Genomic DNA, 16,733 nt, shown 5'->3' with positions numbered 1-16,733 from the left:
TTTGGTAGATTGTCCTTTTTAGGAGACCCACCCGCATGGTAACTCAGGACCGCACAGTGCTCTGCGATTGGCAATGGCGGTTTCAAGCCACTATTTCAGACCATCCTCAGGGGGCTCTGTGAGGTAAGAAGTAGGAATCTAACTTTAGGAATCCAGCTGAGGCTTTGAGGGGGTGAAATGACTTACCCAGAGTCCAGAGTCACATAGCTTGGCAAATGGCAGAGTCGGAACTGGAACCCGGGCCCAACTCCAAACCTTGGGCTCTTTCGATGCTATAAAGGGCTGGACTAATGGTAGTTATTAAAATCAGTATAAATCTTTTTATTAAAGGCCTGCTGATGCCACGGCTGAGATCCTTTAGTCTCAGAGCCAAGCTACCCTCTGGTACCGTCGGGTCATGTCACCCCGCTGCCGTGTTCACCATTTCCCCAGAGGGAACGGAACACTTTTCTTTTCAGAAGCTCCTCAGTCTGCATCTCCAGGGCCAGGGGGAGGCTCCCTCACATCCTCTTCGCTCAGTAGTCCTGCACAGGGATGGTGATCTTGTCGATAAATTCATCATACTTCACTTTACCATTTGGTTCAATCTCTGCTTCCCTGAAAAGATCGTCCACTGCAAAAAATCACATTAATTTTTCAGGTTGGCCATAGTGTTACATGATAGGACATCGAGTCAATTACTGGGGGGCTGAGGCTCCCCAGAGGACTTCCCTTGTGTCCAATGGACCGTTCCTGTAGACTAAGAAATAAACTAGTGAACAGAACAGACAACCCATCCCCTGTCCCTGAAGGCCACTGATTCAATTTTGAGCTAATCAGGCTTTCTGTAGGGGCCAGGATAGAGGGTAAGGAGGTGTACTAAGTGAGGATTAAGCCACTGAAGCCACTTTGTGCTTGTTTTTCTCTTCATCTTTTTTTAAGAAAAATATCTGACCCCTGTGCCTGTATTTCCAGAAACGTTTGATGTGGATTTTACCTCCTATAGCCCACCCTCTCAGCCTCCCAGCAGAACAGACAGCCTCAGCAGCCCCATCCTGGGCCACCCTGTCCCTGGCTTTGGCCTGCCAGCTCTCCCTTCCAAATTGGCCTGCGCCACCCTAAGAAGGGACTTGGTGACAAGTGGTGTCGGCCACCATCACCTCTCTTTTAGGACGTGTGCGTTTAGGGATGGGGGTAGTATGAGAGAAAATAAATTCAACTGTGTCTAAAGCTCACAGTATACAAAACTGTCATTGTTCTCTGACATTGCTAAAAAAAAAAAAAAAATCATTTACTTGTTTCTTCTGGTTCTGGATTCCTCAGACAAAATACTAGCTTGTCCCAGATGTTGGCAAGAAAGGCCATTTCGGCTTACGTTTCTCCACACTGGCCTCCTGGGGCCAGCCTACCTTTGGCTCTTTGGGCCATCCTCATCCTCTTGCAAAAACCGTTTCACTGCCCTGTGTCAACTTCCCTGGCACTAGATGTCCCCGACACATAATTCTGGGCAGTTGGGAAATATCCCGTGATTCTCTGCTCACCCGTCCATCCTCCCCTAAAATGTAATTTCTCTGCTGTGTGCTTAAGCTGATGGTAATTCTGAGTATGTTTAGAATGTTGCAGAGACTGTAATTTATCTTGTTTCCTGAAGAAGCTTCTACCCATCAGCCATTTGGTTCAGACCTTCCCAGTGGACAGGCCCAATACCAGCTTGCGACATCAAGCACTGCAGCCTTCTCCTGTCCAGAGAAGGGGCCGCGCTTCACGGCCAAGCGCTGATGATGCCTTCTGGGTAGAGCGGTGGGTCCCTCTGACCCCATAAAGAACCAGGGTGCTGAAATTCTAAGCCTGTCCCAGGCCTTCGAATGGAGGCCTCCCTGGCAGCCTTCTCCAGCTGTTTGGAGGCTGCTTCTTAATAAAATTGAAGATTTTCTTTCAGTCATCCAGGGTAAAAGATTCCTACTTCTAGTATCATCTTTCCTCTCTCCCACAACGAGAGGAAGGGAAATCGGGCTTCCCGCTTGTCTGGAACACATTACCAGTTTGTTTGAAATGTCACTTCACTGGTTAAACAAACAACATGCGTGTGAGTTTGGGGGCCATGGTGTTGCTTTAGACTGAGATCATTAACCATAAGAATTAAGGTCCCAGCCGGCCCCCTCTGCCAACACACCGCCTGGAACATAAAAGGCCGAGCAGTGTCCTCAGAGCCTGAGAGCGAAGGAGAGCCCATGTTTTTCCCTGGTTCACATTAACACAGCTACGATGAAAGATGGGATCGTGATAGCTGGCAGCCTGAAAAAGCGGGGGAAAGCTGAATCTGCCGTCTGTAGCGCTATTTTTAAATGTGCTGTGCCTTAGTGACTGCGGATAAAATCTTAAGTAGACTGCTTTACAGAATGTTAGCTCTTGGGAGGATCTGAGGGACTGTATATTGTAACATTGTTTCCCAAAGGGAAAACCGAGGAGAGTGAGAGAGGTTAAGAAACTCATCTGAGGTCCCGCAAATGGGGGGGGGGGGGGGCGGACCAGGAGTCCAATCTAATTCAAACCACAACCTTGCAACCCCTCTGCTGGTCCCTTATGATTTAACCAAAGGCTAAAAGGTCCACGGTTACTGAAGCCTTTTCCTCCAGCCTGCTTGTGTCCTAGCCCAGCCCTCCCGGCCCCACCATAGGCAGGCCCAGCGGCCTAACTGGAAATGCCAGCCTCTGGTGGCCAGCCTGGGATGGCTGGTGTGGCAGGGCCCAGGGGCTAGGCTGGAAGATTGCCAGAGGATGGCCCAGCATTGGGGTCATCCCATAGAGCGTCCAAAGGGCTTTCCCAGAAGACCCTGGCCCCTTGTCCTGCTCTGAGGTAGGAAGGCACACTGAGCTGCTAGAAGGTGCCAGGCGAAGGCCACCACGGATGCTCCTTATGGATGAGCTGCTGTTAGGAAGGAGGGACCCAGGCCTTTACCTTCCTTGTGGGTGAGCTTCTCCCCCAGTGTCATGAGTTTTGACCGCAGCTCGGACGCCATGATGTAGCCTTTCTTCTCCTTGTCTGCCATCAACATGGCCAAGAGGATTTCTTTCTTTGGGTCCTCTTGTTTTATTTGCGTGTGCATAATGGTCAGGAACGTGGAGAAATCCAGCTCCCCGTTTCTGTCTGGGAAACCCACAAACACAGCAGACTGAGCAGGGACGGAAGAGCTAACTGGCCCCCTGCCCAAGTCTTTATGGCCAGTTCAAGGGCCACCTACTTCAGGGAGTGCCGTGATGGTGCTGGTGTTATAGTGAGGATGCGGCTGAGATCCCACCATGGATCTGCCTCATTCAATCCTCCCAGTAATCCTCAGTGACCATGGCTACCATTGCCCATTTTGCCCACTAAGGAGACAGAGGCCCCAGAGCGTGGGGTCATCTCACAGAGCAGTGGCAGGACCAGGATGGAGCACACTTCCTCTGCCCCTCTTCCAGGTGCTTCCCTCCTGCCCTGAACTGGAGGGCCCATGCGTCCATGCTTGCAGCCACTGCAGTACATCCACAAGGATGCACAGGTGACCCACCTGGAACCTCAGGCCCCAGTCCCACCCGCTCACCTGCCTTTCCCCTCACTGCAGCCTCCGGCCTAGGCTCCCCAGCCCAGGCCCCTCCTCCAGGCGCGCCTGGGCCCCTCAGCCCAGGCCCTGGCCGGCTACAAGTGCAGGAAGTCAGAACTTCCCCTCACCACAAGTTCCTGTTTGGAGGAGACAGAAGCCAAAGGAAACCACCACCCCTTCAGAGCTGGAAACAGGGGATCTCAGTCACGAAGCACCCCATCCCCAGGCTCCAGATCTTCAGAGGCCTGCCTCCAGGATAGGCTCCTAGCGCTGCCACAGGTATGCTCTGCTGGGACCCCAGGGTAACCCTAGCAGGTGGTGCGAACCCATCTGCAAGACGAGCAACAAGGTGCAGACACCGAGGCCTTTGGGCTTCAGGTCAAGTGCTCTTTCCGGTCTACCTCCTTCCTCTGGGCCAGTCTTTCCTTCCTGTGTGTCCAGCTACCAGTGCAACATCCATCCTGGCCTCTGACACCTCTCTTTTTGGGTTTTCTTATTTTTGTTTCTTTAAAAAACAAATTAAAAAAAATTTTTTTAATGTTTATTTTTGAGAGAGAGAGATAGAGCATGCGTGGGACAGAGGCAAAGAGAGAAGGAGATACAGAATCCAAAGCAGGATCCAGGCTCTGAGCTGTCAGCACAGAGCCCAACATGGGGCTTGAACTCACGAACTGTGAGATCAGGACCTGAGCTGAAGTCAGACGCTTAACCGACTGAGCCACCCAGGCGCCCCTAAAAAATAAATTTTTAAAATTTAATTAGAGCATGCGCAAGTGGGGGAGAGGGGCAGAGGGAGAAAGAGAGAGAATCTTAAGCAGACTCCGCACTCAGTGAAGAGCCTGATGGCAGGCTCAGTCCCACGACCCTGGGATCATGACCCAAGACAAAATCGAGAGTCAGATGCTCAACTGACTGAGCCACCCAGGTGCCCTTCCCCCCAAAAATAAATTTAAAAAAATTAAAACTTGTTTCTAGTTATCAAAGTCCTGTATGTTCCCACTGTCAAACAAACAAGAAACAACAATAAAGGGTATACAAATTATCCCTAATCCCATCTCCAGAGAGAACAATTTGTAGCATCTTGGGTGGGTTTCCTTCTACCCTTTTTCTCGGAGTGTTGCATCGTTTTTAGGAGGTCAGTCTTTGGAAGAAGAATCAGGTCCCAACCCTGATTCCACCATTGGCTTAAGAACTTGGGCAAGTTACCTAATGGTTCTGACCCTTGGTTCTTACCTATGAAACAGGATGATGCCTACTTCACAGTTGTTCGAGCTAAGCACGTGACAAGTACTCAGCCAAGGGAGACACAGGGGATCGCTGTTGGCCCTATCTGTATGGCAGGTTTGTGATGACCTAGTTGGAACGTCTAGATCCCGTGGTCCTCTGTGCGAGAATGGGGGGGGGGGCACTGGTTGCTATGAGGGTTCAAGGAAGCCTGAGGGATACACTGTACACCTGGCCAGATGTCTCCACAGCTAGCGCTGGTGAGTTCTGACTCCCACCTGCCCCTCCACCGGCTGAGCTGTTCACACCCCCACCCTCTGGGCCACCCCCTGCTGGGCCCCTCCCCAGGACCAGAGCTGGGGGGCTCAGGGCCCACCCACCAGCCCAGATAGTGTATTCCCCTCCGGCAAGCGCCCACTCACCGATCCCGTGAGTCTGCAGGTGCCGCTGCACCTCTCCAGGTGTCGGGCTGGCCCCCAGGCACCTCATCACCACCATGAGGTCAGTGGCTTTTATCTTCCCCCGCTGCTGCTTGTCATACAGGGAGAAGCATTCCTTGTACTCTGTGCACAGCCCAGAAGAGAGAGTCAGCCGCACATACTTGCTCTCCACCCCCATGCCCTCTCTGTCCTCCCTTTCCCTTCCCGCCCCCTTCCTTTTGCTGACTCCCTCTCCTCCTCCCCTCTTAAGAGTTGCCAGATACAGCAAATGAAAATACAGGGCTGCCATATCCTATTGACTAAAAGCAAGTTACGGTTTCCACCGACACTCAGGGGTAGGGGATCATACTGGAACATGATTACTAGGAGATGGGGATCCTGAGGGCCACACTAACATCTATCCAACACACCACGTGTTGCAAAGAATCTAGGGTGACCATGTACATCCTGCTAGACATGCACCAGGGGCTTTCTGCTTTCAGTGCGTCATGTGTTGTCTGTGCTATTCTGTGACAATATTTGTCGTAGCATTGCTTGTTATAGTAGAAGATTGGAAACAACCTAACTATGTATCAATGGAAGATTGGCTAAATATATTACATTATAGTCATAGCATGGACTATTTTGCAGCTGTTTAAAAAAAATGAAGCAGAATCGTATACACAAATCAAAACAATCTCCAAGAACAGAGCTAAGTAAGACTAAGGCAAAGGACATAATAGTCCATCTAATATGCTGCCATTTGTGTTAAAATAAAGAATGGGGGAAGGGAGAGAAATACCACTTAATGATAGAAATAATTGGAAAAATTGCCTGAAGGAAAATGGAAGACTGAGGAATAGGAATGGGAGAGAAACTTTACACTGGACATATTTTTTACTTATTTTTTAGCTATGTGTATCCTGCCTATTCAAAAATAGAGTAATAAGAATTTTTTAAGGAAAAAAAATTACAGGGCTGCCAAGTTAAACTGAACTTCAGATAAACAGTGAATACGTTTTTAGTATAAGTATGTCCCACATTTTGCATGGGATATACTTATACTAAAAGGTTTTTGCTGTTTATCTGAAATCCATATTTAACTGGGTGTCCGGTATTTTATCTGGCAACCCTATCACCCTTCTTCTCCTGACTTCCCTTCTGTCTCCTCCCTCGCTGTCCCTTCCTGCCTCTCCCTCCTCCCTTCCTTCTCTTTTCTCTTCTCTTTTCTCCCCCTCCCTAACTGAATAAAACCAGAGGAAAGCAATCCTACCCTCCAGGGCCAGCCCATGGAGACCAGGAATCTACAGCAGGGCGTCCAGGCTCCAGGGCACCTTGGCAAAGACAGCTTATGTGGGAAACCAGGGAAATAATGCCTCCGGGTTACTGAGAGGAGCAGAAATCCCTTCTGGGAAGGCCTGGCAGAGAATAGCTCTCCTATGTGGCGACAGTTATTGTCACAACTGTGGGCACTGCTGTGTCCACTCTCCAGCCCGCCGCTTCCAGGCTGCTGAACCCTCAAGCTGTCCTCTGACACAAGCCCTGGTCCTTTTCTCAAAGACTTCAAGGGGTGCTGCCAGGACGTTGTCCCAGGCTCTGACTAAATCTGGCTTGCTGCTGTCCTCAACCCTTCCTCCCTGGGGGAGACACAATGACTGCCAGAGCTGAGGCTTCTCTAGACCCAGTCTCAAGGCCCAGGGGAGCCCGGCTCTCAGCCCTGAGGGCACGGTGAGGCCAGCAGGGAGCTGGGGAAGATCCTGGGCCCCACCACTGAGATTCCCATTCAGGCTGGGGTGGGGCTGCCATCAGAATTGGTCAAAAGCTGCCCGGGTGACTCTCCAATCCCTGAGGCCCACAGGGTGGTGCACCCCCCCCCCCTCCCGCCATCGGGGCCTCTCAGCGTCCAGCTCCTCTGTTCCTCAAACCACCTGGCTGGTGCCTCAGAGGCTGGGCCCTAGGCTCCCTACCTGTAATAATAACAACAAAACAATGGCGGCTCACAGTACTGAGCACTTCACCTGGGCCCGTTTCATCCTGCAATGACCCTGTGATGCACCACGTGGTACCTCTACCCTTCCCATTGTGTAGAGGGGGGCCACTGAAGGCTGGGTGGCTGAGGGCCTGGCTCCTGAAGTTCAGCTCCACCCTCGAGGCCACTCTGGATCCCAGATTCCCAGGCAGAGGCCACCAGAGGGCAGAAGGGGATGAGGGGAGAGGGACGGAAGGTCCCCAGTTCAGCCCCTTCAGTTCCCCGATTAAGGCCTCTCCTTGCAGCCTAGGATTTCAGCAGAGCTGCTAATAAAAGGCAGCCTCCCCGGTGGGGTTTAGAGACAATCAGTTGCCTTTGTGCCCGTGGAAAGGTTGAATGGGAAGGCCTAGCCCTTTCAGAACTTTCCAGAGCCTGGGCTCGAAGAGGGCCAGAACACATATGTGACCAGGGAGCAGAAACTGAAGTGTCCCAGGGAAGCAACACCAGAGCCTGGCCTAAGATCCCACCTTTGGTTCCTGCAAAACCTAACTCCCTCCAAGAGGGCCCAGTGCCATCACCTTATATGGAGGGATAGAGCGGGGGCTGCCCTGCATGTAGGCCTTAAAACTCCCACAGTGCCCTTCCTGGGGACCTCTCACGGCCACCCCACCTTGTCTTCTGTCAGTTTGCCCTCTGAGACCTCATCCTATGACAGCTTTTCTGACCAGTGCTGCAAGGCAGTCATCACAGGTCATGGGGCCTGGAATCAGACAGATTCTACAGATGGGCAAACTTTCTCTCCCACTTGGATCAGTAACTGGGACGGTGCCCCTGACATCAGCAGGGCTAGGGGCAAATGGAGTCCCATCGCCTAACAGACTGTTTCATAAAATACTTTCTTTCTTCCCACCTTGACAAATATACCATCGAAAGATCTGGAAGGCCAGATCTGAACTGGATCTCCTGTGCTGGAACAAAATAGCAAGGCTGTTACATTTATTTCCCAATAAATGTAATGTCGCTAAATCTGATAAGTGAGCTACTGTTACACTATTTCTCACCCTTGGACAGATTACATTCGTGAAACTGAACCTCTTTCAAATCTTTAGCACTACTGATTGCAATAGGGCTATTTTAAAACATTTGCTGTATAGATGCAGGGATTGGAACACTGTTTGATGCTACATTACTCAGTAATGGCTCATTTCAACAACCAGCTCAGAGTACTCCTACAATTATACCACCTGGCTCATGCTAGTTAGAGCAAGTCTGGGTGACACCGGCCCGAGGCAGACCCAGGGTCGTGTGTATGACTGACCTCCTCTCTGTCCCTTGCTCACAGCAGCCTGGTGAGTCAGCGTCATTCTCCCTACTTCACAGATGAGAACACTGAGGCTCAGGGGTGACTGGACCCCAGGTCACTGCCTCCAAAACCCCTGGCCTTTCCACTCCAGCGGGCCACATCTGCCCAATTTCTCATTTATTAAGCACTAGTGGCCACTTTCTTGGTGTCGGGTACTGGGATGCAAAGGGAAGATTTCCTTCTTCCCTTCTGGGAGCTCCACAGGCCACTGAGCCTCGGAACCAGGCGTGGGTTGGTGGAGGGGGGTTCACGAGACTGACAGCTGGACTCCAGCCTTGAGTCAGCATTCAGTCTGCCCTTCAGACTTGGGCGAGAGGTCCCTGCTCTGGCCCTCCTCTTGGGGTGAGCATGTCGAGCGATCTAAGACCAGGTGCTCTCCTGGAGCCTGCAACCCACCCACCCACTCTAGACCAAGCTCCGGGGACCTAGAACTCTGGAATCCCTGCCCAAGGAACCCTAAGCACACCTCTGGCTCCTGCAGTTGCTAGCTGGGCTCTGCTGCCCACCCCCTGGCTCGGGTCCGGGTCCCTGAGTTCTATGTAAGCCAGATCTCCCCACCTGGCCTTGTGGAAACACCACGCTGTGCCGTGCCAACACTGAGGCCGGCTGGGTGGCAGGCGGGCTAGGGGACTTGGGGAGTAAATGCTCCAAAACTAGGCTGGCTGTCAGGGCACAAGTGACCTCAGAGGCCACCTTAGCCGATCCCCGTTTCACAGATGGGGAGACTGAGACCCAGAGAGCAGAAGTGCCTGCCCAAGAGTGCAGACCAGGGCTCTTTTGCCTCTCAGCTCCTTTTGTTTGACTCTCAGCCATAAGCAGTTAATGACCGCACTCTCCACCTCCTATCCCTCCTCCCAAATCTAGCTATCAGATCCCCGGAGAAAAACCTCCAGAGTGCCCGTTCCTATCTCCCTAACTTGTAAGTCACACCGACAAATGTCATAGCCACACTTCCACCTCTGAGCCCTACCCCCACCTTCTCGGCTGTGGTGTCCCCGGCAGCAGGCGGCCCCTTGCCTTTGGGTGGGCCCGGCTCTCCCACCAGCCGCTTTCCTTCCCACCGATAAAAAAACAAAACAAAACAAAACAAAAAAAAAACGGGCAGAGCAAATTGCCTAATGAGACCCATATTTTGCCGTGAGTTGCTAATTAAAGAGCAAAGCCAACCTACCATTAATTTGGTCCTGGGAAAGAAACTTGGCCTGTAGCAGAGAGAGGAGAACAGTCAGGGAGGGGACTCCAGGAAAGCACCTCCCGCCCCCCAGTGCGGGGTGGGGGCAGCCTAGCTGGACGACACAGCCCCCTACTCACCATCGCGGGGCCTCAGGCTGTCGCCTGTGGGCTCCCGGCTCCCACAACCGCCTGTTCTGTCCCTCTCCTCCCGGCTCCAAGTCGAAAGTCCGCCAAGCTGGGTGGAGGCCCCAGTAATAAATCCGCGGCTGCCATGGAGACCAGGCCCAGTGCCCGGGTCAGATTCCAGCTTCCCCGAGCACAGCTGATGCCCTGCCACCGCCCGGCCAGGGCGACAGGTTTCACTTCGAGAAAATGAGGCTGCGGAAAGGGCTCCCCCAGGACTCATCCTGCATCAGGACGCTGATGCTCTGTAGTAAACGGACACGTGCCCTGGTTCCTTCCTGGGAGCCCTCCGTGGACACCGGGAAAGTGTCGGTGAGTACACAGAAGGGGGTCCCTGCCCTGGGGAGGGAGTGGGGGGGGGGGTCTTTTCTCTCCCCTGGGACTAAGCTGGGGGCTGACAACTCCTGCTTGGTGCCTGGCACTTTGCACCGCGTCTTACTTAAGGCCCATCACACACCATCCTGGAGGCAGCAGGGAGCCCTGCCATGGTGGTGCAGCCGGGCAGTGGGCACCCCGCTGCCCAGGCCTCGCGGTACAGAGTGAGGAAGGGACACGGGCTTCCTGCTCTTGGGTTGGATTCAAATCCTTCCCTTGGGTTCATTTGCTGAGTGACCCTGGAGAATCATCTCACTGCTCTGTGCCTCAGTTTCTGCACCGGGCATCATCACAGGACTGTTGAGAGAATAAATGACTAGTGCACAATCGGGTGGTTCCCTTCCCTCCTTCTGGGGATCCTGAGAACAGGGGTGGGGTGATGCCTGCACTGGGGTCTCAGAGCCCACAGTGAGCTACCCAGGGGGCTCAGGGGGAGGCCTCTTAGGTGACTTTCCCCAGTCAGGAAGGCTGCTCTTCATTTCCCTCCTCTGCCACCTAGAACTCCCACCCCTCTGGCAGAAGCTGCTGACATTCCTGCGTCCTCTCACTGGTTTGTGCTGCACTCCCCCCACCCCCGGAAGGGGAGTGTTTCCCCAGGGTCCTCTGCAGCTGCTGGCTCCCTGTCTGTGGGGCTCCAACTCCAGGGTGGCACCCGCTTTGTTAGGTTTGGCATGGGTGGCCCCACAGGCTGTGCTCTGCACAAGGGCCCCCAGCTCAGGGGATGAGTGGGGCCTGATGAGGGGCTGCACGTGCCTGGAGGAAGGCAGGGGGGGCTCTTGCTAATGTATACAAGGCACGTGGACAGGGGGCCTGCCCTTGGTCCGGCCTCCTTCCCTCCTCGCCTGACCGCCTCCACCTGGAAGGTTCTCTTCCCCCAGACGGAGTCACTTCTTCACACCTGTTTCTAGGCCCAGAGAATTTTGGCTGGAGGATTTGACTACTCTGTTGGGGCTGAGAAGAGGAAAGGCAGGCAGGAGGCAGGAGAGGAGAGGGCTCCTGCTAATAGCCTTGTGGGGAGAAGAGGTGGGGCAAAGTCAGGTGGGGCCTTGGAGGCCAGGGGTGGGGGCACAGAGCTGAGGCTGGTGGGGAGGCCTGCAGGGGCGAGGCCAAAGCACTCGCTCGGAATCACCCTGTGTTTGGGAAGGCGCTCATGCGGGAGACAAGACATTTTCAATCCATGAAGCTGTATACTCACCATGAAAAATAGAAACCCCGTCCAATACCAACTGAGGGCTGAGACTTTGTTCACCAGAAGGGCCCCATCACCAGAGGTTCTGATTCAGCAGACAGAAGTGGCCAGTTTGTATTTTCCTCTGCCATCCTCACGTGCCAGTCAGGGCCACACTTCGAGAACCACTGGCCTACAGGTAGCCAGAGGGAGTGAAGCCAGGTTGTAATTAAGAAGTATTTCTGGGGCGTCTGGGTGGTTCAGCTGGTTAAGCATCTGACTCTTGATATCAGCTCAGGTTGTGACCTCACAATTCATGAGATCGAGCCCTGCATAGGGCTGTGCTGACAGTGCAGAGCCTGCTTGGGATTCTCTCTCTCCTTCTCCCTCTCCTGCTCTCTCTCTCTCTCTCTCTCAAAATAAATAAATAAAAACTTAAAAGAAAAAAGAAGTATTTCTAGGGAAACATTTCCAGGAAACTACCCAAAGAGATCTCTGTTAAGAGAGACACCAAATTTCCAAGACTCTAATAATTTGCTGTGATTTCTTTTCCATTCTAAACATTCACTTTCGTACCTAATTTTTTATTCACTTTTTCTTGCTTTTTGTTTTTAATCAAGGGCTCCCCAAGTTGTATAAGCTTCAGCCCCCACACAACCAGGCCCGTGCCTGCTCACGAGACCTCCAGCAAAGCTGTGCCGTGGAGAACAGGTCAGAGGCAGGGCTGGAAGGAGCGGTGTCCTCGAGGCGAGGAAGGAATCAAATGTAGCTGCCGAGTAAGTGGAGGCAGGGCCTGTGATGGTGCGAGCATCTCCTGTCCGGTGTGGCCCTTCCTGTGTTGTCTGGTAACAGTAGCCCCAGCCAGTCCCTGGTGGCTGTGTGGTGTGAGACCCGGAGGGAGTGACTTGCCCAAGGCTCAGTGCCAACCCCCAACACACCAGCTTCCCCACCCCTCAGAGGGCACCCTCTCTGTTTCGGCCTCTGGGACGGGCTGGCAGCATGGCTGGGAAGCTCGATGTGCCATCTCTGAGAGGCAGGCCTAGAGATGCCCTACCCTGGCTCCCCACCCCCCCCCCCCCACAGCCCCCAGACTCCTGTGAAGAGAGCTAGGACTGACTGGGTCCCACTGAGTGGCATGGAAGGCCAATGAGCAGAGGCAGCACCCGCTCTGAGCCACACAGGCCTCAGACCAGTCACTCCCTCCCCTGCTCCAGGGGACTCCCTCCTGCCTCCCCAATTCAGCAAGAAGCAGCCACCAGCCAGGCTTGGCTCCACACTGGTCTTTATTGATACCTCTCTCCACCCATCTGACCAGGGACCGGGGGACCTCTAAGGGGGCTGCAGAGGGACCCCAACATGAAAGGAAAATCGGAGGCACGGGGCTCCCTGAGAACACAGGAATGGAGGCAGGGCCCAGGGAGAGACTCACAAGCTCACAGAGCCAGCGCTGGCTGGAAAATGGGGCTGGGGGGCCGGCAGCTGTGTGGGCAGACCTGGCCCCGATGCCTGGGGGAAGGTGGGCCCGGGGAGATCCTGCTGGGAACGAAGCCTCCCTTTTCTGGGAGCGGGCCCGCCAGCAGAAGGCAAGAGATTCAGGCTCAGACAAGGCCTCCGGGAGAGAGTCTCCAGCTCCCCCCAACATCTCCCAAAGGCCCCTGCCCCTATAATGGGGCCTGGGAATACTGCAAGTGTTTGAGAACTCAGCCTTCAGCTGCAGTTCAAATGCCCGGGTCAGGCGGAGGGGAAGGGGTGCTACAGTTCTGCTAGGGGGCAGGGATACAGCTTCTGGCAGAGGGAAATGGCTGGAGAGACCCCAAGATCAGGCTGTGGTTAGGGGAGAGGGCTGGCCTCTGGCTCTCCAGGGGCAGGGGGCAGGGCGCTCAACACTCCCTGTGACCTGAGGTTGGGTGAGGTCTGTTGCGTGCGTACCCTTCCTAGGGCAGCAACAGAAGGGGACGACTCAACCATCCCAAGGCTGCCCCAAGAGGGGCCTGCAGCCGGCCCACTGACACACTTTGGGCCCATGCTCCCAGCTAGCGCACGCGACGCCTAGAGAATGGATGTGCTTCCTCAACAACACCCAGAAAGTTATCGGAACCTTTGTGATCTGGCCTTCGGGGTCAGGGCAGGTCTGAGGGGTGAGCCAGGTGGCGGGTGACGTGCCCAGTCCCCTCCTTGCTGCCGCCCCACCCACCAGGCGTCTCCGGGATGGCGACCAGAAGACATCCCGGGAAGAGTCCAGTCAGGTGCACAAGAAGGCAGGGCCCAGACCTCGGCCTGGACACACTGCCTAAGACGACATCCCATCCTGAAAAGATCGAAGCCACAGAGAAACTTGATCCAAACGGTCGAGTATTACAATGATGCACTCTGCACGCGCACACACACACACACACACACCCGTCCGTGTGCAAGACGCCTACCCCCACCAGTGTTGTCACAATTGCACACATGGATGGACACACGTGTGTGCATGCACGCAAGCACCCGCCCACCACACTCAGACACTCTCTGTGGCCCGTCTCCCGCCAGGCAGAGCTCCAGCGGCTGGTGTCAGGGACTCAGTGTCGGCTGCTGACGTGGAGGGTGTAGAAGGCCCAGGGCTCAGGGACGTAGATGACACCCGGGTACTTCTTCCTGAGTACAGGGTCATTCCACAGCCAGGCGACCCACAGTGCCACAAGCAGGAGGGTGAGCGCAAAGGAGTAGAAGAGGAAGAGGCCGTTGCTGTCCAGGAAGAGGCGCTTCCGCTTCTGGTGCAGGACAAGGGCCAGCATGGCGAAGAAGGTGAAGATGAAGAGGAGGAAGATCTGGCCCTCGGTGACCAGGTACCTGAAGGGGCCGGGGGGTGAGGGGAGGCGGGTGGCATGACAGCTCTGTCCTGCCTGGCAGCCCTCCCTGGACCCTCATACCAGGCTGCCCTCCCGCTCAGTCAGGGTGGCTCATCTCACGAGAGGCCCAGGGAACCACGCTACCCTGAGCCCAGCCCACGGACAGCATATTTGTTTTAAATGTTGAGTTCGTTACCAACGTTTAAATAACAGGTTAGCTGCAAATGTGGGTTTCTGGTTTCTTTGGTCACATTAGGCCTATATTCCCGCATGACAACAACCAATCAGAGGATAAAGCAGCTGTGCCCTTTGGAGAGTGCACGGTTCTGCAGTTTGCCACAGTCCCCACCGCTCACTATTGCCTCACTTGATGCTGCTTGATGCATTTCTGTCACCGGCTTGGTTCCTAGAGGCATTTGAGTTTGGGAATGCAGTTGTAATTTACAGGCGTTGTCCTCACTGTCTCCTCGGGGGCTGGGACAGTCTCAGACCTCCCGGGGTTCTCCGCAGCTCCTAAGGCAGTGCCTAGCACACGGCCGGGGCATCTGAGAGGCTGTCGCCTCTGATCCCCTGCCTCGAGAAAGAACCACAATGCTGACCCATTCGGCTCAAGGAATTACACAGCTCTGCAACTTTGTGGCTGTGTGGCCTTGGGGGGATTTACATGATATCCTGGGGCTTCTGTTTTCTTACCTGGAACGGGGACATAAATGGCCCCGTCTCCCGAGAGGTAAGAGACCTGACAAGAGCTGTGCACACCTCTTACTTGAGAAAGCATGCTGCTGCTCCTATGCGGCCGTCTCTGCACTAACACAGCAGTGGGTGAGGACTGGGCAGGAAGTCCTCCCCGAGCCGAACCGCTCTCCCTCTTGCTGTGGTTGCCACCCATTTCTTTTTAAGTCTGTCCTTAGGGGGCACCCTCTCGGTGAGGCGGGGACAGACCCTGCAAGTGGCTTGGAGCTGGCCCTAGGGAAAAGCGGCTTTTTTCATTCTGAGGCAAGCTTCCCTCAGAGAAGGGTCCAGTCCTTCCTAAGACACCCACGATCCTCGGGTGGAGCCTATCCTCGGGGCAGAATTGAGAGGAAAGGGAAGAGCCTGGCTGAGGCCTGAGTCTACTCTCTGAAATGGGATGAGAGCGCCGGAAGGCACAAAGAAACCAGACAAGAAGCTCCGGAGGCCATGGACTTCCCCCCTTTATCTGTCCTTGTCCCCTTCATAGTGCTTTATAGTTTGTGAAGTCCCTTTCCCTCCTTCTAGATCCTCACCATCCTGTGAGAGGGAGACAGGCAGGTATTGTCCCCATTTCACAGAGGAGGAAACTGAGGCCCACAGGGCTCTATGGGCTTGGTGTTCAAGGTGGAGTCTATTGGGACCGCGGTGGCACTGGAGTTCTGGGAGGTAGGGCAGAGGGGCATGAGGCCAGAGAGACCACACTTGGGCCTGGCTTCCTGGTAACAGAGAGGGGACCACAAAGCACAGTCACAGTCCCCACTACACAGGGGAGGAAGCAGGAACCCAAGGAAAGTCATGGAGCAGGACCGTGGTCAAGAGCACATTTTTACTACCTGGCTCACTGAGCGCCCCCGCCCCTTCCCCAGGTCCACTCACCAATAGTACAGGCCACTGGGCATCACCAGGAGCAGGGCCACCCCCGGCGCTGAACTCTCGGCTTTGGTGGGAGTGAAACAACCACTGAAGTATATGAAGAGGATGAGGAAGAAAGGGATATACCTGCAACAGGGAGGCCGGTGCCCGTTTTAGAAGAGGACAACTTGGTTCTCTTGGCTGTTGAGTCCAGCCTGTTCTAAACGGGCCCTGGAAACACGAGTGTAGGCCCGGTGTGACAGGAGCCAGCCACCGCACTCAGGAGGGAGGCCACCGGGTCCCAGGCTTGCTGGCCGCCCCCACCCCCCACCCCCCACCCCCACTCCCCATCGAACCCCTCCCCTGGCCCGGCTCCTCGGCTCCTCGTGTAAGGCAAGGGAGAACTGACGGCTGACTCCGAGGGGGGGATGGGGGATGGGGGAACCTGACTCTCCCGCAGCCGCGCACATCTGGGAGGTTTCCGCCGCCTGTGGGGTGAAGGGGGCCCTCCCGGGAGTTCGAGGAGCAGGGCACTGGCAGCCCCTCCCCCATCAGGTCCAGCCGGCCCTCCTCGGCTTCGTTCCGATCTCCATTGCCAAAGATCACGTCCTGACACGGTAGGGGTCCCCCTCGGTGCCCTCCCCCCGCACCCCAGCACCGCGAGGGGGCGAGAGTCGGTCCGCGCCGCGCCCCTCCCCCCAGGCCCCGGCAGGGCCCGGGAGGGACAGCCGCTCGCTGCCCTCTAGTGGCCGCCGCGGGCACTGCCGCACTGGGGCGGGGAGGGCCCAGAGCCCCGCGCCAGCGTGGGAAGGGTAGGCCTTTCCAGTGGCTCCGCCTCACATCCAGAGGCTAGTCCAGTGTCCCCGAGGCCCCCGGCAGAGCAGG

General features: G+C 55.0%; 2 protein-coding genes and 1 long non-coding RNA gene across 18 annotated transcripts in view; 1 reads left to right on the top strand and 2 right to left on the bottom strand.

Annotated features, from left to right (window-relative positions):
- Window positions 1–297: 297 nt before the first annotated feature.
- On the bottom strand, window positions 298–11,700 carry CALML4 (calmodulin like 4). 8 transcript variants are annotated; one of them, XM_015538643.2, is made up of 6 exons: window positions 11,461–11,700; window positions 9,846–9,973; window positions 9,706–9,736; window positions 5,206–5,346; window positions 2,938–3,126; window positions 298–613 (listed from the first exon to the last, which is right to left on the bottom strand). In XM_015538643.2, the coding sequence occupies exons 2-6, from the start codon at window positions 9,846–9,848 to the stop codon at window positions 516–518; spliced, it is 462 nt and encodes a 153-aa protein (XP_015394129.2). In that variant the 5' UTR covers window positions 9,849–9,973; window positions 11,461–11,700; the 3' UTR covers window positions 298–515. The 8 variants fall into 8 exon arrangements, with proteins under 8 accessions (XP_015394129.2, XP_042844472.1, XP_042844467.1 ...); XM_042988538.1 differs by lacking the exon at window positions 9,846–9,973 and adding an exon at window positions 6,476–6,536; XM_042988533.1 differs by lacking the exon at window positions 9,706–9,736 and having other exon boundaries at window positions 9,846–10,177.
- Window positions 10,095–14,167, top strand: LOC122239439. Its single transcript, XR_006218545.1, has 3 exons — window positions 10,095–10,202; window positions 12,054–12,209; window positions 14,081–14,167. It is a non-coding gene; the product is annotated as an uncharacterized LOC122239439 (long non-coding RNA).
- Window positions 12,699–16,733, bottom strand: part of CLN6 (CLN6 transmembrane ER protein) — a 45,346-nt gene continuing 41,311 nt past the window's right edge. For all 9 annotated transcript variants that reach the window (XM_042988525.1, XM_042988524.1, XM_042988528.1 and 6 more), the window contains 2 exons: window positions 15,873–15,995; window positions 12,699–14,265 (listed from right to left, as the gene is read on the bottom strand). In XM_042988525.1, coding sequence (XP_042844459.1) covers window positions 13,995–14,265; window positions 15,873–15,995 — 394 coding nt within the window. In that variant the 3' untranslated portion in view covers window positions 12,699–13,994. The remainder of the gene's footprint in view (window positions 14,266–15,872; window positions 15,996–16,733) is intronic.

Source organism: Panthera tigris, chromosome B3, assembly GCF_018350195.1.
Source record: "Panthera tigris isolate Pti1 chromosome B3, P.tigris_Pti1_mat1.1, whole genome shotgun sequence".
NCBI lineage: Eukaryota > Metazoa > Chordata > Mammalia > Carnivora > Felidae > Panthera > Panthera tigris.
The sequence above is the reverse complement of the archived record's forward strand: the minus strand, read 5'-3'. Positions and strand labels throughout refer to the sequence as shown.

Excerpts from the sequence above, each read along its gene's own strand:
- CALML4 (XM_042988533.1), bottom strand. The coding sequence starts at position 10,113 with ATGAGTCCTGGGGGAGCCCTTTCCGCAGCCTCATTTTCTCGAAGTGAA. Across the intron at positions 5,347-9,845 it reads CAGCCTGAGGCCCCGCGATG|AGTACAAGGAATGCTTCTCC; the intron begins GTGAGTAGGGGG and ends GGCTGTGCACAG. Across the intron at positions 614-2,937 it reads GAAGCTCACCCACAAGGAAG|TGGACGATCTTTTCAGGGAA; the intron begins GTAAAGGCCTGG and ends GATTTTTTGCAG.